This window comes from Mustelus asterias, chromosome 8 (genome assembly GCF_964213995.1).
Source record: "Mustelus asterias chromosome 8, sMusAst1.hap1.1, whole genome shotgun sequence".
Lineage (NCBI taxonomy): Eukaryota > Metazoa > Chordata > Chondrichthyes > Carcharhiniformes > Triakidae > Mustelus > Mustelus asterias.
In genome coordinates, this window is record NC_135808.1 from 133,450,478 (window position 1) to 133,472,019 (window position 21,542).

General features: G+C 46.5%; 1 protein-coding gene across 1 annotated transcript in view; it reads left to right on the top strand.

Moving 5' to 3' along the window:
- The first annotated feature begins 2,833 nt into the window (after positions 1-2,833).
- LOC144497786 (di-N-acetylchitobiase-like) overlaps positions 2,834-21,542 on the top strand; it is a 57,895-nt gene continuing 39,186 nt past the window's right edge. The window contains exon 1 of the mRNA XM_078219223.1: positions 2,834-3,031. Within this exon, the coding sequence (XP_078075349.1) occupies positions 2,834-3,031 (198 nt within the window). The remainder of the gene's footprint in view (positions 3,032-21,542) is intronic.

Consider the following 21,542-nt stretch of genomic DNA (forward strand, 5'->3'; position numbering starts at 1 on the left):
AGGGTGTAAATGTGTTTGAAGCAGTTACGAGAAGATTTACTTTCTGCGGAAGGATTATACAGACCAGAAACATTAACTCTCTTTCTCTCCACAGATGCTGCTGGACCTGCTGAGTTTATCCAGCATTTTCTGCTTTCACATTTTCATTCCCAGTATCATCTGCAGTGTTTTACTTTTATTAACTAACCTCATACTGGATTGGTCAGACTGTCTTCTGAAGAAGGTTTGGATAGGTTAGGCTGGATTTGAAAAGAATAAGAGGCAACGCGATGGAAACATAGAGGCTGGAGTTCTCTGAACATTCCTGCCCCGTCGCCGCTGCGAGCCAGAGTGGAGAATTTGGCGCTCAGCCAATTCTCCATTCACTGCAGCGAAGCCAGAAAATCCTGTCGGCGTGAATGGACGGAAAATTCCACCCATAAGATCCTGAGAGGCCTTAACAGGGTCGATGTGGAGAGGATGGTTTATCTTGCAGTCGATTCTATTGGCCAAGTTTAATCTGCAACAAGGTTACAGAGACAGACCCCATTATAAATGCAAGCAACATCAACAAATGCATCAACTTGCATTTATCTAGTGTCTTTAGTGCAAATGAAGATTGTCACTTTATCATTGATAAAATATTGAATGTTGAATATTCGCAGATTGTGACCTGCAGGGGAATTTTAACACCCTCATGTCAGAGACTTATAAAATAAATAGCACACAAAGAGGCCATTTGGCCCAGCCTCCCCATGTTAGCCAAGGAACTTCACGTTTTTTTCAGTGGTTCTTCAATAATACAGCTGGCAACAGAGAACAGAAATATCTGATTTTCCTTTGATAAAATGTGTTACCTTTCACGACAACCCGAACTTTATTTGCATGGGCAACACACAAAACGTGTGCGTCAATGTTGGCACTGATTACAATTGTGGTAATCCTTGACCAATCATAATGTTGATAATCCATTCCTCCATTATCAAAGAGAAGGACCTGGGAGAAACATAAAGCTGTCAGCTACAGTAATGAAGGACATAATATAACATTTTTAAAAATCATTACTTTAAGGGAAACACTAACCTCATCAACTACACACCAGTTACATAGTCATTTGATATCAATGTTTGTTGAAGGATTCGCTAAATTGTATTCAGTTTAATCAGGACCAGGATCCCAGTTTTGCAATGACTGAGGTCAAATCACAGTTTAATTCCATGTGATTCCAGAATTTTTAACTGGTGTTTTGGGGAATCAATATTGTGTGAAAAGTGTAAACTTTAACCATGGTATTAGTCTGTCAGAGTGAGATCACACATCATTTAAGATTCAGCATATCAGAGAAACATTTTAAAATAAACATTTTATTGGTGCAGCACTTGTTGAAATATCTTTGCATTGTTCAATGTTACAGATGCCCTGTCTTACACAGACTGTAACTATAGCAACATTAATACTTTAACATATATTATATACCATACCATTCACTTTGTATTTTAACAACACTGACCTTGTGCCTCTGCACTAGCTTCACCTCTCCCCCAGTCTGAGTCACACCCTCAGCCTGTTCCTGATCCTGGGCTTGTGTTAACAACCTCTCTCCAGCCTGTATCTCCCCGGGAGATGGAGGCTGACCGGTGAACTCTCTTCCGCAAGCGAACCCAGGCCAGTCCCGGAGGCAGAAAGAACACCCTAAAGAGGACATTCTCTCAGAACTTCCACAACAGTGTGGCTGAGAGGAGCTGAACCAGATGAGGAAAGACACCAGCTCACATCCCAATGCTCCATTCCAAGCATTGCTGCACAATACACTGCAAAAAACTTCAAACCAATGAACTCTTTTCCCGAGTGAATTGAATGGTCTCAGACACCCACCTCCACTTGGTGCTGATAGTGCGCAGATAGAGGCTCACAGAAACGCAGGTTTGAACACGGACACGGGTCTGGGTGTAGTTGCCCGGAACCTCCAGCGATCCACAGCACCAGCACCGCCAGAACCTGCGCCAATGCCAAAATCCAGCACATCCTCTCCGCCGGAGTTGAAGATCTATCAGTCGCAGGGAGATACTTTTTTTATATTGAGCCTCTTGTGAGTGATGATGCTGCCTCCTGGGTATCTCTATCTCTATCTTGCTTTGTGTGCTAATAGGGAAATGTTGACGCAAGCTTCATGCTGTTAAATGTAACTTTGTAGGGAAGTTCTCTTCTCTGACACTCTTTGTCTTTGGCAACATTATCTGTTAACTCTGCAGTATTTCTTCCCAATCTTGGCCAACTTTCCTTGTCCAGCGTCTCTCTCCTTGTCCCAGGCCTTTGTTAATATTCTTCCCCGCTCCTCTCTTCTCACCCACCACCCGCCGCCCCCCCACCACCCGCCGCCTCCCCCCCTCCTCCCCCCGGCCCCCCCTCCCCGTCTTTCCCAATATTCATCCCAGAACTTCTGATTTCCTGCCCTCTGTCTCACTTCTTCCATCTCTGGACCAATATTCATCTGTGATCCTCTCTGCCGCCATTCCTCCCTGCCTTGGTCAACACTCATCCTTGAGTCCCTGATTCCCCACCCTCCTTCTGAATGAGTACAGTAACTGACTTCCTTAGTAAGTGTGTAGAAGATTGTGTGCCAAAGAACCAAATCCATGTGTTTCCCAACCAGAAAACATGGATGAACAGGGATAACCACTGCTTGCTGAAGTCCAGGTCTGAGGCTCCAAGTCAGGTATCACTGATGGATACAAGAAATCCAATTGGAGATCCATCAAAGATGCCAAATGACAGTACCATACCAAGGTAGAGTCCCAGCCACACGGACTCCCACTGACCATGGCAAGGCCTGCAAGACAGAACAGATTACAAGATGAAGGCATGTAGAATCACCAGCACCAATGCAGCCCTCTCTGATGAGCTGAACGCATTATATGACCATTTTGAGCAAGAGGTCAGTGAGAGCACGCCTTCTGCCCCAGAAGCCTCGGCCAAACCGATGTCAGAGGTCACCATCACTGACATCAGATCAGCCTTCTTGAAAGTTAACCACATGGACCAGCTGGCGAGGGTATTTGTAGACATTTTTAATCTCTCTTTACATCAATCTGATGTCCCTATCTGCTTCAAGAAGACGGCCATCATCCCTGTACCAAAGAAAAGCGAGGCAGCGTGCCTTAATGACTATCGTCGGGTGGCTCTGACATCTATCATTATGAAGTGCTTCAAAATGTTAGTCATGGTATGAATCAATTCTGGGCTCCCAGATTGCCTGGAGCCACTACAGTTCACCTACTGCCATAACAAGTCCATAGCAGATGCTATCTTCCTGGTCCTACACTCAAAGAACAAAGAAAATTACAGCACAGGAACAGGCCCTTCGGCCCTCCAAGCCTGCACCAACCATGCTGCCCGACTTAACTAAAATCCCCTACCTTTCCGGGGACCATATCCCTCTATTCCCATCTCATTCATGTACTTGTCAAGACGCCCCTTAAAAGTCACTACCGTATCCGCTTCCATTACCTCCCCGGCAACAAGTTCCAGGTACCCACTACTCTTTGTTTAAAAATCTGCCTTGTATATCTCCTTTAAACCTTGCCCCTCACACCTTAAACCTATGCCCCCTAGTAATTAACTGTTCCACCCTGGGAGAAAGCTTCTGACTATCCACTCTGTCCATGCCTCTCATAATCTTGTAGACTTCTATCAGGTCTCCCCTCAACCTCCGTCGCTCCAGTGAGAACAAACCAAGTTTCTCCAACCTCTCCTCATAGCTAATGCCCTCCATACCAGGCAACATCCTGGTAAATCTTTTCTGTACCCTCCACATCCTTCTGGCAGTGTGGCGACCAGAACTGAACACTATATTCCAAGTGCAGCCTAACTAAGATTCTATAAAGCTGCAACATGACTTGCCAATTTTTAAACTCAATACTCCAGCCGATGAAGGCAAGCATGCCGTATGCATTCTTGACTACCTTCTCCGCCTGCATTGCCACTTTCAGTGACCTGTGTACCTGTGCACCCAGATCCCTTTGCCTATCACTACTCTTAAGGGTTCTGCCATTTACTGTATATTTCCTATCTTTATTAGACCTTCCAAAATGCATTACCTCACATTTGTCCGGATTAAACTCCATCTGCCATCTCTCCGCCCAAGTCTCCAACTGATCTATATCCTGCTGTATCCTCTGATGGTCCTCATCGCAATCCGCAAATCCACCAACATTTGTGTCATCCGCAAATTTACTAATCAATCCAGTTACATTTTCCTCCAAATCATTCATATATATTACAAACAGCAAAGGTCCCAGCACTGATCCCTGAGGAACACCACTCAATGCTGGAACACTTGGATAACAAAGACATTTATGTCAGACTCCTATTTATTGACTACAGTTCAGTCTTCAACACCATTATTCTTACAAAACTCATCTCCAAATTCTGTGGCCTGGGCCTCGGCACCTCCCTCCCTGACTGAATCCTGGACTTCCTAACCTACAGTCCACAATCAGTAAGGATAGGCAGCAATACTTCCTCCACAATCATCCTCAACACAAGCTTGTATCCTTAGCCCCATCCGATACTCCTTATACATCTATGACTGTGTGGTCAAATTCCCCTCCAACTCGATTCTCAACTTTGCTGACGACACCACTACGGTGGGTTGGATCTCAAACAATGATGAGACGGAGCTGTGATGTTGGGATACCTTTAAGAAAGGTTTCTTTTTAAAACATGATTTCTGCTCACAGCTTCAGTGGTTTCTTTGCTCATATCATCAATTATGTCATTGTTGCCTGCATGACTGGAAATGTCCTTTTATTGCAATTTAAGTAGCTTAAATAGGGTTGTTTGTGTTTACCCTGGGATTAGTTTTACGATCCTGCATTCTTAGCAGGACGGTCACGTGTTTTTGGACAGTTTGGAGCTGCAGGTTTGAGCTTTAGTTTTGGAAGGGACAGCAAGTTAAAGAGAAGTGTTTTCCCTCTCTCTCTGTTTTTATTTCTTTGGAAATTCTCTTGTTTTCCTAAAGGGTGAAAATCTGCTGTTGTTGGGGGCTGGACCGGAGTCTCTCTGATGCTTTGGGAAGCTGCCTTGTCTTCAAACTGTTCGGAGTGAATCCTGAGAACTGCAGACTTCAACCAAAGTACTCACTTTCCATTATGATGTGAGTAGTAGACTTTGCTGCATTGAACCTGTTTAAAGGGTTTTGTCTATGGCAAGGGTTTTGGTTTGATTGGAACACATTAGATATCTTTGTTAAGGGTTATACATTATAGTGGTTGTTTTGGTTCTTGTTTGTAATTGATAAAAGTTCTTGCTAATTTTCTTACTATACATGTTACATTCTTAAATAAACTTAGTTTGATAAAAACTCCCTGGTGGATCTTTTGAATCACACCTGAATTGGAACATATCATGCTTATCCGAGCCAAATTCAAGATGCAAAACTTATGATTCAGGCAGGCTTCATAAAACACTTTGGAGTTTCTAACCTGAGCCACAACAGAGTACAGGAAGGAGATAGAGAATCTGGTGAAGTGGTGCAACAACAATAATCTCTCCCTCAATGTCAGCAAAACAAAGGAGATAGTTTTAGATATCAGGAAGCATAGTGGAGGACATACCTCCCGACTCCTAAACTCAATCCCTCGATTGATGAAGGCCAGCACACCATACGCCTTCTTCACCACCTCCTCTACCTGCGAGGCTGATTTAAGAGTCCTATGGACCTGGACCCCAAGTTCCTTCTGATCCTCTACACTGCTAAGAGTCTTACCCTTGATATTATACTCCTTCATCCCATTTGCTCTGCCAAAGTGGACCACGACACATTTATCCGGGTTGAAGTCCATCTGCCACTTCTCCGCCCAGTCTTGCATCCTATCGATGTCACGCTGCAGCTTCTGACATCCCTCCAACCTATCCATAACACCACCAACCTTCGTGTCGTCGGCAAACTTATCAACGGCACGGTAGCACAGTGGTTGGGCGGCACGGTAGCACAGTGGTTAGCACTGCTGCTTCACAGCTCCAGGGACCTGGGTTCGATTCCTGGCTTGGGTCACTGTCTGTGTGGAGTTTGCACATTCTCCTCATGTCTGCATGGGTTTCCTCCGGGTGCTCCGGTTTCCTCCCACAGTCCAAAGATGTGCGGGTTAGGTTGATTGGCCATGCTAAAAATTGCCCTTAGTGTCCTGAGATGCGTAGGTTAGAGGGACTAGTGGGTAAATACATAGGGATATGGGGTTAGGGCCTGGGTGGGATTGTGGTCGGTGCAGACTCGATGGGTCGAATGGCCTCATTCTGTACTGTAGTGTTTCTATGAACCCATCCCTCCACTTCCTCATCCAGGTCATTTATGAAAATGACAAACAGCAAGGGTCCCAGAACAGATCCCTGGGACACTCCACTGGTGACCGACCTCCATTCAGAAAAAGACCCGTCTACAACCACTCTCTGCTTTTTGCAGGCAAGCCAGTTCTGGATCCACAAGGCAACAGCCCCTTGGATCCCATGCCCTCTCACTTTCTCGAGAAGTCTTGCATGGGGAGCCTTATCGAACGCCTTGCTGAAGTCCATGTAAACCACATCTACCGATTTTCCTTCATCAATGTGTTTAGTCACATTTTCAAAGAACTCCACCAGGCTTGTAAGGCACAATTTGCCTTTGACAAAGCCGTGCTGACTACTTTTGAGCATACTAAACTTCTCTAAATGTTCATAAATCCTGTCCCTCAGGATCTTCTCCATCAACTTACCAACCACTGAGGTTAGACACACCGGTCAGTAATTTCCTGGGCTATCCCTATTCCCTTTCTTGAATATAGGAACCACATCCCCAATTCTCCAATCCTCCGGAACCTCTCCCGTTTCCAACGACAACGCAAAGATCATCGCCAGAGGCTCTGCAATCTCTTTCCTCGCCTCCCACAGTAACCTGGGGTACATCCTATCCGGTCCCGGCGACTTATCTATCTTGATGCTATTCAAACTTTCCAACACATCCTCTTTCTTAATGTCCACATACTCAATCTTTTCAGTCTGCCTCAATCCTGTAGTACAACCACGCAGGTCTTTTTCCACCGTGAATACCGAGGTAAAATATTCATTAAGCACCTCTGCTATTTCTTCCGGTTCTGTACAGACTTTCCCACCTTCACATTTTATAGGTCCTATTCCTTCACATCTCATCCTTTTACTCTTCACATATTTATAGAACGCCTTAGGGTTCTCCTTAATCTTACCTGCCAAGGCCTTCTCGTGACTCCTTCTGGCTCTCCTAATTTCTTTCTTAAGTCCCTTCCTACAAGCCGTATACTCATCTAGATCCCTATCATCGCATAGCTCTCTGAACCTTTTGTACGCTTTCCTTTTCTTTTTGACTAGGTTCATTGCAGCTTTCATGCACCACGGTTCCCATAACCTACCAAAACGTCCCTGTCTCATCGGAATGTTGTAATGCAGAACTCCAGACAAACATTCCTTGAAAATCTGCCACCTTACTTCGGTACTTTTCCTCGAGAACGCCTCCTTCCAATTTACGCCTCTAATCTCCTGCCTGATGGCTTCATATTTCCCCTTACTCCAGATAAACACTTTTCTCTGGAGCAGAGAAGACTGAGGGGTGACCTGATTGAGGTGTTGAAGATTATGAGGGGCATGGACAGAGTGGATAGGGAGCAGCTATTCCCCTTATTTGAAGGGTCGGTTATGAGGGGACACAAGTTAAAAGTGAGGGGTGACTTAAGGAAAAACATTTTTACTCAGAGGCTGGTGACGGTCTGGAATGCGCTGCCTGGGAAGGTGGTGGAGGCGGGATGCCTCACATCCTTTAAAAAGTACCTGGATGAGTAGTTGGCATGCCATAAGATTCATTTCTATGGGCCAAATGCTGGCAAGTGGGATTACGTGGACAGGTCAGGACCTTTCATGCGTTGGTGCAGACTCGATGGGCCGAAGGGCCTCTTCTGCACTGTAGGATTCTGTGATTCTGTTAATGGAACCTTCTCCAAACCTAGGATATTTTGGAAAATGTAAACCAAAGCATCAACTATTTCATCACTTCTTTTAAGACTTTGGGTTGCAGTTCACCATTTGTCAACCCACAGATCCAATAATTGCTCATTCCCAATTCCCAGGTGTTTGTAATTATGCCGGTGATGCGCTACTCAAACACGAGGCCTGAAGCTCAGTAAATGAAAGGCTTTTATTTACTGTAATGAAGCTGCCAGAACTTATATACACTATCCCAGACTGAAGGGGTCCCGGCCAGAGCAGGGACTCTTATACCTCTCCCAGGAGGCGGAGCCCGACTGGGATGTGCCACAACACTACAGTACAAAGGTGTAACAACCCCACCCTAACCCCAACGGCAACAATAGCACAACCCAACAGTAACATATGTACATCCTTGTAGTACTGGCCAGCCCCTGGCTCAGTACTATCCAGTGGGAACCAACGATGGTTCACCACATTCACCCCTCCTTTGAGAACAAAGGCCGGCGGGGTACAAAAAAACAGAATAAAGTGTCAGCAGTCTATAAGTTCAGACGGTCAGGGGGACCGCACCGTCGTTGTGACCTCCTCAATACCGGCGGTGACACCGGAGTAGGCACTTGCGGTGGCGTTCTCCCCAAGGCGGCGTCCAGCTGTTCTTCCACGGACTCACAGGCCGGTTGACCCTGAGGTGACGGTAGTCCATGGGATCCTGACACGCCCTGCGGTGGCGACCATCTTCTGGGCTCAGGCAAGCTGTACATGGGAGTAAAATGGTTAAGCAATGGTCCCGATGCTGCCCGCGCCGTGTCCGGGGAAGAAACAAGAGATAAAGGGTTTGTTACAGGGGGTATGGGAGCGACAGGGGTTGCTACGTCCCCTGCTGGGCCAGGTCTCGGATCGAGACCGTGTCCTCTCGCCCGTCAGGGTATGCCACATAGGCATACTGAGGGTTGGCGTGGAGGAGATGGACCTGTTCGACCAACGGGTCGGACTTGCGGGCCCTTACATGTCGCCGCAGGAGGACGGGTCCTGAGTACGTCAACCAAGACGGTAATGAGGTCCCCGAGGAAGACTTCCGAGGGAATGAGAACATCCTCTTGTGGGGAGTAGCATTGGTTGCCGTACACAGGAGGGAGCGAATAGAATGGAGCGCATCAGGGAGCACCTCTTGCCAACGGGAGACTGGAAGACCTTTTGACTTCAACGCCAGTAAGACAGCCTTCCAGACTGTAGCATTCTCGCGTTCCACCTGTCCATTACCCCTAGGGTTGTAGCTCGTGGTCCTACGAGAGGCAATCCCGTAGGAGAGCAGGAATTGCCTCAAGTCATCACTCATGAATGACGAGCCCCTGTCGCTATGGATGTAGCCGGGGTACCCGAACAGGGTAAAGAGATCACGGAATGCCTTGATAACCGTGGCAGCGGATGTATCAGAGCAGGGAACAACAAAAGGGAACCGAGAGTACTCGTCAATGATATTGAGGAAGTACACATTCCGATCTGTTGAGGGAAGGGGGCCCTTAAAATCGACACTCAGTCTCTCGAAGGGACGAGTGGCCTTGACTAAATGTGCCCGGTCAGGTCGGTAAAAGTGCGGTTTGCATTCTGCGCAAACCCGACAGCTCCTTGTTACTGACCTGACGTCCTCCACCGAGTAAGGCAGGTTGCGGGCTTTTATAAAGTGGTAGAGCCGAGTGACCCCAGGATGGCACAGGTCATTATGGAGGGCGTGCAAACGGTCCTCCTGTATACTAGCGCATGTTCCACGCGAGAGGGCATTCGAGGGCTCATTGAGTTTCCCTGGACGGTACATGATGTCGTAGTTATAGGTGGAGAGTTCAATTCTCCACCGCAAGATCTTGTCATTCTTGATCTTGCCCCTCTGCGTGTTGTTAAACATGAACGCCACGGACCGCTGGTCCGTGATCAGGGTGAACCGTTTTCCCGCCAAGTAATGGCGCCAGTGCCTGACGGCCTCCACAATGGCCTGGGCCTCCTTTTCCACCGCTGAATGCCGAATTTCGGGGCCTTGGAGGGTGCGGGAAAAAAATGCGACGGGCCTGCCCGCCTGGTTAAGTGTGGCGGCCAGGGCGAAATCAGATGCATCGCTTTCCACCTGAAAGGGGATGGACTCGTCTACAGCGTGCATCGTAGCTTTCGCGATGTCGGCTTTCAATTTATCGAAGGCCAATCGGGCCTCTGGCGTTAAGGGAAAAGTCGTGGACTTAATGAGCGGATGAGCATTATCCGCGTAGTTGGGAACCCACAGCGCATAATAAGAGAAGAAGCCTAAGCATCTTCTCAGTGCTTTTGCACTAGCAGGTAAAGGAAGTTCAGAAAGGGGGCGCATACGGTCTGGATCAGGGCCAATGACCCCGTTTTCCACCACGTATCCTAGGATGGCTAAACGGCGTGTACGAAACACACAGTTCTCCCTGTTGTAGGTCAAGTTCAGGCGAGATGCAGTGCGTAGGAAGTTCAGGAGATTCGTGTCGTGGTCCTGCTGGTCATGGCCGCAGATGGTGACATTATCCAGGTACGGGAAGGTAGCCCGCAGCCCGTTCTGGTCCACCATTTGGTCCATAGCACGCTGGAAGACCGAGACCCCATTGGTGACACCAAAGGGAACCCTGAGAAAGTGATACAAGCGACCATCCGCCTCAAAAGCCGTGTATTGTCGGTCCTCTGGGCGAATGGGGAGTTGGTGGTAGGCAGACTTGAGGTCTATGGTGGAGAACACCCGGTACTGCGCAATCTGATTGACCATATCAGATATGCGCGGGAGGGGATACGCATCCAGCTGTGTATATCGGTTAATGGTCTGACTGTAGTCAATGACCATCCGGGGTTTGTTCCCGCTCTTGACCACCACGACCTGCGCTCTCCACGGACTAGCACTGGGTTGTATGATCCTTTCTTTGAGGAGCCGCTGAACCTCAGATCTAATGAAGATCCGATCCTCAGCGCTGTAACGCCTACTTTTAGTCGCGATGGGCTTGCAGCCTGGCACAAGATTCTGGAACAAGGAGGGTGTGGTGATCTTCAGCGTCGAGAGGCTGCAGGCAGGGCGCGTTGGGCAATTTGGAGGCTGCTGCTGTTTTCCCACTGCCAGTGAAGGGAGTGGCCCACCGTACTGTAGGATTACACTCCTCAAGTGGACCATGAAGTTTAGTCCGAGATACGGCAACACAAGGAGCTTGAAACGCTCGTAAACTGTGCCTTGCACCTTCAAGGTTACCACGCAACTCCCTAGCACGGCAACAGACCGGGACCTTGATGCCATAGAGATTGTCTGTTTGGCAGGTTGAATCTGGAGTCCACACCGCTTTACCGTGTCTGGGTGGATAAAGCTCTCAGTGCTCCCGCTGTCAAACAGACAATAAATCACGTGGTCATTTACCTGGATATTCATCATAGATTTGTCAAGTCTATGAGGCTTGGCCTGGTCCAGGATGATCGACGCCACCGTTGGTTCATGAGCGCTACTGCAGGCAGCTGAAATCGATGAGGAGGACCCCTGCTGGTCGTTCGTGGTCAGTGTCGACCAACATGGCCGCTCCCATGAGTTGCACGTGGGTGAGGGCGCCAAACTCAGCGACCCCTGGTGGTCATACTCCTCCGACTCCGTCGACCGTAATGGCGTCGTCCTGGTCTCGCACGTGGATGAACCCCGCGATGACTTTGACGATGAAGACCCGAGCTCTGAAGAATCGCAGGCCGCACTGCCGTTCCTGGGTTTAGATCGGCACACTTTTGAATAGTGCCCTTTTTTACCGCATGCGGTGCACAACACAGCTTTAGCGGGACACCGTTGCCGAGTATGCTTCGCTCCTCCACAGAAATAGCACCGCGGGCCGCCCGGGGCTGCTGCCGTCGTCTGGCCCGAGTGTGAGCACGCCATTACGCAGCATTTCGAACCCGAGGGACGAGGAGGGATTAGCGACTGCTCCTGCCACGTTGTCTCCACATGGTCCTCTGGATATAATACTAAGCTTTTGGAGGCCGTCTCGAGCATCTCTGCTAGCTCGATGGCCTGGGTAAGATTAAGGTTACCCTTCTCCAACAGTTTAAGTCGAATGTACGACGATCCGACCCCGGCCACAAACGCATCTCGGGCAAGGTCGTACATGCTCTGCTCAGCCGACACAGCTTTGCAGTCACAGCCCCTGGCTAGCTGTAGGAGCTCGTTCGCATATTCCTCCATCGTTTCGCCAGACTGCCGTCGTCGAGTGGCTAGGAGGTAATGAGCGTGTATCTCATTGGGTGGTTTGATATAGCACTTCTTCAGAAGCTCGAGGGCCTTAGTATAATCGGTGGCCGCACGGATCGCGAGGTAGACAGTGTCGCTTACCCTTGCATGGAGGACCCGGAGTCTGTCATCATCTGTGGTGACCGCTGCGGAGGCTGCCAGGTAGTCTTCGAAACACTTCAGCCAGTGGTCGAAGGTGTTAGAAGCGCCCACCGCACGTGGATCTAGCGTAAGGCGTTCCGGCTTCAGAATTTGCTCCATACTCTCTTTTTTTCTCCGACGAGAGTTTAACGACAGTAAATAAAATTGATGCGCTACTCAAACACGAGGCCTGAAGCTCAGTAAATGAAAGGCTTTTATTTACTGTAATGAAGCTGCCAGAACTTATATACACTATCCCAGACTGAAGGGGTCCCGGCCAGAGCAGGGACTCTTATACCTCTCCCAGGAGGCGGAGCCCGACTGGGATGTGCCACAACACTACAGTACAAAGGTGTAACAACCCCACCCTAACCCCAACAGCAACAATAGCACAACCCAACAGTAACATATGTACATCCTTGTAGTACTTGCCAGCCCCTGGCTCAGTACTATCCAGTGGGAACCAACGATGGTTCACCACAGCCGGGTTCCTCCCTCCCTTCCACTTCCTGATCATGGGGAAGCTATGACCTAGTCGCTAGACAATTAAACTCAGCTAATGTTCTGGGGACCTGGGTTCAAATCCCGCCACGGCAGATGGTGGAATTTGAATTCAATAAAAAAAATCTGGAATTAAGAATCTACTGATGACCATGAAACCATTGTCGATTGTCAGAAAAAAACCCTCTTGTTCACTAATGTCCTTTTGGGAAGGACTATTGTCCATTAGGGCCATCCTTACCTGGTTCGGCCTACATGTTGACTCTCAACTGCCCTCTGAAATGTTCTAGTAAGTCCATCAGTTGTATCAATCCAAGGGCAACAAGGGATGGGCACTAAATGCTGGCCAGCCAGCGATGCCCATGGCACTCAAATGAATTTTTTAAAAATGCAGCTATTTCAGGGATGTTACTTGTGCCCCCTACAGTGAAGATTAATGAACAATACCAGTTAAACTCAGAAAGGAAATGCCGACTTAAAGCAGATCTGACTAATAGATTAATACCTATTTGCCTCCACTGGAGAAAAGAATGCTGTCAATCTTGCAATGAATAGAACTGCCAATATTACAAGTACGAGGTAAGAGCAAGATTTGATTAAGATTAAAAGGTTTGCATCACGCAAATTAGAAATGGATCCTGGATTGCTAAGGAAAACAACAGTAGAAATTCATAGAATAGAATCATAGTGCAGAATTGTAGAGACTCTGACCACAAACTTCCAATCCTTCAGAGATTCAGGGCTGGTGGCAAAGGGGAGGGTTGGCACATTGGCATAGTCATTAGTACCGCTGCCTTGCAGTGCCAGGGACCTGGGTTCAGTTCCAGCCTTGAGTCAGTGTCTGTGTGGAGTTTGCACGTTCTCCCCATGTCTGCATGGGTTTCCTCCGGGCAGGCTGGTTTCCTACCACAGTCCAAAGATGTGTGGGTTAGGTTGTTTGGCCATGCTAAATTGCCCCTTCATGTCAGGGAAGTCAGGTAAATACGTAGGGTTACAGGTATAGGGTCTGATAGGATTATTGTCAGTGCAGGCTCAATGGGTTGAATGGCCTCCTTCTGCATTATAGGGATTCTATGATTTGTGATTTACAAATTTACACACATGATCCAAAGTAAGGGGGAGTGATGAATCCAGCAGTTATGGAACAGATCATTAAGAGCAGAGATGTTAGAGGTGTTCAAAACCACAATTATTTAAGACTAAATAAGGGAAAGCCGCTTCTATTAATGTTGGCAACCAGAGGACACAGTTTTAAAATGTTAGGGATATAAAGCAGAAATAACATGGTGAAAAAAAAATAGACAGTGGTTGTGATCTGGAATGCACTGCCTGAAAAATTGTGAATGCAGATTCAATTGTAACTTTCAAAATGGCATTGGATAAATGCTTGAAGAGAAAATAAAATTCAATTCAATGAGAGAAATCGATGAGGAAATTAATGGGACTAAAGAGTGACAAATTCCCAGGACCTGACGATTTCCATTCGAGGATGTGAAACGATGTAGGGGAGCACATTGTTATAGAATCATAGAGGATTACAGCATGGAAACAGGCCTTCGGCCCAATGTGTTCATGCCACCCAGTTTTTGCCACTAAGCTAGTCGCAATTGCCTACATTTGGCCATATCCCTCTATACCAGTCTTACCCATGTAATTGTCTGGATGCTTTTTAAAAGACAAAATTGGACCCGTCTCTACTACTGCCTCTGGCAGCTCAGTCCAGATACTCATCACCCTCTGTGTGAAAAAATTGCCCCTTTGGATCCTTTTGTATCTCTCCCCTCTCACCTTAAACCTATGCCCTTTAGTTTTAGACTCCCCTACCTTTGGGAAAATATGTTGACTATCTATCTATGTCCCTCAATATTTTATAGACCTCTATAAGTTCACCCTGAAGCCTCCTACACTCCAGGGAAAAAAATCCCAGTCTATCCAGCCTCTCCTTAGAACTCAAACCATCAAGTCCTGGTAGCATCGTAGTAAATCTTTTCTGCACTCTTTCTAGTTTAATCATATCCTTTCTACAGTAGGGTCACCAGAACTGCACACAGTATTCCAAGTGTGAGCTTACTAATATCTTGCACAACTTAAACAATATGTCCCAACTCTTGTATTCAATGTTCTGACCAATGAAACCAAGCACGCCGAATGCCTTCTTCATCACCCTGTTCACCTGTGACTCCATTTTAAAGGAACTATCAACCTGTAGTTCTAGATCTCTTTGTTCTATAACTCTCCCCAATGTCCTACCATTGACTGAGTAAGTCCTGCACTGATTCAATCTACCAGAATGCATCATCTCACATTTATCTAAATTAAAATCTATCTGCTATTCATCGGTGCACTGGCCCAATTGATCAAGGTCCCGTTGCAATCCTAGATAACCTTCTTCCCTGTCCACTATGCCACCAATCTTGGTGTCACCTGCAAACTTACTAACCATGCCTCCTAAATTCTCGTCCAAATTATTAATATAAATGACAAATAACAGTGGATACTTGAGGCCCACTGCTGGTCACAGGCCTCCAGTTTGAAAAACAACCCTCTACAACCACCTTCTGTCTTCTGTTGAGAAGGCAATTTTGTATCTAATTGGCTACATCACCCTGAGATTTAATTTTATGCAACAACCTATCATGCGGTACCTTGTCAAAGGCCTTGCTAAAGTCCATGTAAATAATATCAACTGCACTGCCCCCATCTACCTTCTTGGTTACCCCTTCAAAAAACTCAATCAAATTCGTGAGACATGATTTTCCACTCACAAAGGCATGCTGTCCCTAATCAGTCCATGCCTCTCGAAAGTGCCTTTAGATCCTGTCTCTCAGAATACCTTCTAACAACTTACCTACTACAGACGTTAGGCTCATCAGTCTTAGTTTCCAGGTTTTCCCCTGCAGCCCTTCTTAAACAAAGGCCCAACATTTGCTCCCCTCCAATCTACAGGGACCTCACCAGTGGAAACTTTTAAAAATTCTAACTGGAGTAGAGTGAGTGGATTCAGAAAGAATGTTCCCAATGTTGAGGAATTCTAGAATAATTTGAGGATAAGGAGAAAATGTATAAGGACTGAGATGATGAGAAATTTCTTCACCCAGAGGTGGTGAATGTGTGGAATTCACTACCACAGAAAGTAGTTGAGGCCAAAATATTGTGTGATTTCAAGAAGGAATTAGATATAGCTATAGGGGCAAAAGGGATCATGGGATATGGGGGAGAATGCGGGATCAGGGTATTGAATTTGATGATCCGCCATGGTCATGATGAATAGCAGAGTGGACCTGAAAGGCTGAATGGCTTACCACTGCTTCTATTTTCAATGTAAGTTTCTATGTATGATAGATTAGCTGAATGGGAAAAATTGGCAGATGAGTTTCAATCAAAGCAAGTGTGAATTTGTTCATTTTGGACCAGAAGAGAATGGACCAGCTAACTTTCTGAATGGTATGAATGGTATGAAGTTACATATAATGGACTGATTGAAGCAGACCCAGATAAGGGTCAAGAACCATAAAGTTCCTAATTACAAGGGAGGCTGTAGTCGCACGGTATGCACTCAAGAATTTAATTGAATGATGAGAAGCTGCAGCTCATGTGTGTCCATTAGAACAAGGAACAATGGAAATGGGAGGACATGAGTGTTTGGTATGCTATTGGTCTGACATATTTGCTTGATGACATCATAATGAGGTAGACGTGCACAAGTTGCGAATATGCTATTTACTTGTACAGAATCTGGAAGCATTTCTGATTTTGTAAAATCTGTATCCAGTGCTCTGGACTGTGTCACCATGGCATACTAGGGCCCTTGCTATAGTTGGTAAATAAACAAAGAACAAAGAACAGTACAGCACAGGAAACAGGCCTTTCGGCCCTCCAAGCCTGTGCCGCTCCTTGGTCCAACGAGACCAATCGTTTGTATCCCTCCATTCCCAGGCTGCTCATGTGACTATCCAGGTAAGTCTTAAACGATGTCAGCGTGCCTGCCTCCACCACCCTACTTGGCAGCGCATTCCAGGCCCCCACCACCCTCTGTGTAAAAAACATCCCTCTAATATCTGAGCTATACTTCGCCCCTCTCACCTTGAGCCCGTGACCCCTCGTGAACGTCACTTCTGATCTGGGAAAAAGCTTCCCACCGTTCACCCTATCTATCCCCTTCATAATCTTGTACACCTCTATTAGATCTCCCCTCATTCTCCGTCTTTCCAAGGAGAACAACCCCAGTCTACCCAATCTCTCCTCATAGCTAAGACCCTCCATACCAGGCAACATCCTGGTAAACCTTCTCTGCACTCTCTCTAACGCCTCCATGTCCTTCTGGTAGTGCGGCGACCAGAACTGGACACAGTACTCCAAATGTGGCCTAACCAGCGTTCTATACAGCTGCATCATCAGACTCCAGCTTTTATACTCTATACCCCGTCCTATAAAGGCAAGCATACCATATGCCTTCTTCACCACCTTCTCCACCTGTGTTGCCACCTTCAAGGACTTGTGGACTTGCACACCTAGGTCCCTCTGTGTTTCTATACTCCTGATGACTCTGCCATTTATTGTATAACTCCTCCCTACATTATTTCTTCCAAAATGCATCACTTCGCATTTATCCGGATTAAACTCCATCTGCCACCTCTCCGCCCAATTTTCCAGCCTATTTATATCCTGCTGTATTGCCCGACAATGCTCTTCGCTGTCCGCAAGTCCAGCTGATATTAAACTCCGAAATTCTTCAGCTGGCTACTTGATCGGAACAAAGTCTGTAAAAAGCTGAACATCAACAGCCCCACAACAGATACATTTTTGTTTAGCAAAGCTATCAAGGGATATAGGCCAAAGGTAGGTATATGGAGTCAGGCAACAGATCAGCCAGGATCTCAATAAATGGCAGAACTGGTTTGATATGTTGAATGAGCTACTCCGGTTTCTATGCTCCTCAACTGGGCAGTGGGATTAATTAGGTGACTGCTTCAAAGAGCGTAGCTGGGCTAAATGGCCTCCTTTATTTGATAGTAATTCCAGTGTGTAACACTGAGTGCAGGAACCGCCTAACCCACAAGTGCAAATCAGTGCCGCAAATAGTTCAGTAATGTGACGAGGGCAGACCAGCTAACACGCACTGCTGTTGCTTTGTCTTTTTTGAGTATTATGGACAACCTGTCAAAATCAACAACTTTTACAAGTAATCTCTGCACTCCATTCTGGTTAGCAGTCAGTCAGTAAGTCAAAGTCTTACATAACAACTTAAGAAATGGGGAGGCAATAGCCGAGTGGTATTATCACGAAACTATAGTCCAGAAACTCAGCAAATGTTCTGGGACTTGGGTTCAAATCCCGGCACAGCAGATGGTGGAATTTGAATTCAATTTAAAAAAAATCTGGAATTAAGAATCTACTAGGGTGGCATGGTGGCACAGTGGTTAGCACTGCTGCCTCATGGTGCCAGGGACCCAGGTTCAATTCCTGCCTCGGGACACTGTCTGTGCGGAGTTTGCACTTTCTCCACCTGTCCACATGGGTTTCCTCCGAGTGATCCGATTTCCTCCCACAACCAAAGATATGTGGGGTAGGTTGATTGACCATGCTAAATTGACCCGAGTGTCAGGGGGATTAGCAGGATAAATGTGCGGGGTTACGGGAATAGGGCGTGGATGGATTGTGGACGGTACAGACACAATGGGTTAAATGGCCTCCTTCTGTACTGTGCAGATTATATGATTTTATCATTCTATACTGATGACCATCAAACCATTGTCGATTGTCAGAAAAACCCATCTGGTTCACTAATGTCCTTTAAGGAAGGAAATATGCCATCCTTTCCTGGTCTGGCCTACATGTGACTCCAGAGCCACAGCAATGTGGTAGATTGCCATCTGTTCTCGGGCAGCTAGGGATGGGCAATAAATGCTGGCCAGCCAGTGATGCCCATGTCCCACATATGAATAAAAACAAATTGAAGCTGGAATAGGCCCTTTGACCCTTCAAAACTGCTCTGTCTGTCAATAAGATCAAAACTGATTTTCGCGCTCAACTTCACTTTCCTGGACACTCCCTGTAACCTTTCATTCCATTTGTATAAAAAAATTCTATCAACTTCTGTTTTGAATATGCTCAGTAACTGAGCAATCACTGCTCTCTGCTGCAGAAAATCCGAAGATTAGCAAACCATTGAGTGAAAAGTTTCTCCTGATCTTAGTTCTAAATGGCTAAGCCCTTATTCTGAGACTGTAGCCCCCTTCCTAAAGAGGGAAAATATTTTCTCACTGTCTAAAGCCCCTGAATAATTTTACATGATCCAATTAGATCACTGTTCATTCATTTAAACTGTCAGGAACATAGGTCTCCCACTGAAGCCAATAGACATTTGAATGTCTCATTGCATTTTCCAAGCCCCACCATTAGTGATGGGCCCATAAAATTCAGCCCTTGTCTACTCAGGCCAGAATTCTCAAGCCATTCATGCCCCGCCGCTACTGCCAGCTAAATCAGAAAAGTTGGTGCTGAGCCAAATCTCCAATTGCTACAGTGGGACTGGAAAATCCCAACTGTGGGCGAGGTCGGAGAATCCGCCCTCAATCTTCCTTCATTGGGACTGTCTCTTCATCCCAGGAATCAGTGCAATGAACATTTTTTTTGCAGTAAGACAACAATACCCTTCCTGAGCTAGGGAGGCCAAATAATAATCTGGGTGCAGTCCCATAAAATCGCTATCTAATTGCAGTAAGACTTCTTTATCCTTCTATTGCATCTCTTTACTATAAACATTAACGTAACCATTTGCTTTCCTAATTCCTCATCCAGGCCTTTGGAACATCTGGACTTGACTATTCCAATGCATTCTTGGCTGGTCTCTCACATTCCATCTTTCATAAACTTAACATCATTCAATATTCTGCCCATGTCCTTACTTACTCCATCTCCTGTACACTCTTCACCCCTGTGGTCAGTGACCAAATTAGATCCCAGTCAAGCCACATCTTCATTTTAAAATCCTCACTCTTGTTCACAAATCTCTCACTCCTCCTTAACTCTGTCATTTCCTCCAGACCCACAAACCTCCAAGATATCTGCACTCATCTAATCCTGGACTGTCAAGCACGGTGATTTGAGTCGCGAAACATTTGTTTGTCACTCCTTCAGCTCTCTGGGACTTGATCTCTGGAACACCCTCCCTACACCTCTCTGCCTCACGTTTCTGCTTTAAGACAATACTTAAAACTGTACTCTTGAACTGTATTTCATCATCTGACCTAATTTTTCCTTATTAGACTTAGTGTTTGCTTCAAAATACTCTTGTGAAGCACCTCAGGATGTTTCATCATGTAAGGATGCCATATAAACAGAAATTGATGTTGTTGTAATAAACTTTTGATTCAAGATGTGATGAGAGTGATTGTCATTGACACCAAAACAGCATTTGATAAAAAGTGACATCAAGGAAATATAATAAAACTGGAGTTAATGAATCTCAAAGGGAATTCTCTCCAGTTGTTGCAAACATGACGAGCAAAAAAGGAAGGTGGTTGTGGCTGTTGGAGACAAAGAACAACGAACAAAGAACAATACAGCACAGGAACAGGCCCTTCGGCCCTCCAAGCCCGCACCGCTCCCTGGTCCAAACTAGACCATTCTTTTGTATCCCTCCATTCCCACTCCGTTCATATGGCTGTCTAGATAAGTCTTAAACGTTCCCAGTGTGTCCGCCTCCACCACCTTGCCTGGCAGCGCATTCCAGGCCCCCACCACCCTCTGTGTGAAATATGTCCTTCTGATATCTGTGTTAAACCTCCCCCCCTTCACCTTGAACCCATGACCCCTCGTGAACGTCACCACCGACCTGGGGAAAAGCTTCCCACCGTTCACCCTATCTATGCCTTTCATAATTTTATACACCTCTATCAAGTCTCCCCTCATCCTCCGTCTTTCCAGGGAGAACAACCCCAGTTTACCCAATCTCTCCTCATAACTAAGCCCCTCCATACCAGGCAACATCCTGGTAAACCTCCTCTGTACTCTCTCCAAAGCCCCCACGTCCTTCTGGTAGTGTGGCGACCAGAACTGGACGCAGTATTCCAAATGCGGCCGAACCAACGTTCTATACATCTGCAACATCAGACCCCAACTTTTATATTCTATGCCCCGTCCTATAAAGGCAAGCATGCCACATGCCTTCTTCACCACCTTCTCCACCTGTGACGTCACTTTCAAGGATCTGTGGACTTGCACACCAGGTCCCTCTGCGTATCGACACCCTTTATGGTTCTGCCATTTATCGTATAGCTCCTCCCTACATTATTTCTACCAAAATGCATCACTTTGCATTTATCAGGATTGAACTCCATCTGCCATTTCTTTGCCCAAATTTCCAGCCAATCTATATCCTTCTGTAGCTTCTGACAATGCTCCTCACTATCTGCAAGTCCTGCCAATTTTGTGTCGTCCGCAAACTTACTGATCACCCCAGTTACACCTTCTTCCAGATCGTTTATATAAATCACAAACAGCAGAGGTCCCAATACAGAGCCCTGCGGAACACCACTAGTCACAGGCCTCCAGCCGGAAAAAGACCCTTCCACTACCACCCTCTGTCTTCTGTGACCAAGATGTGGAGATGCCGGCGTTGGACTGGGGTAAACACAGTAAGAAGTTTAACAACACCAGGTTAAAGTCCAACAGGTTTATT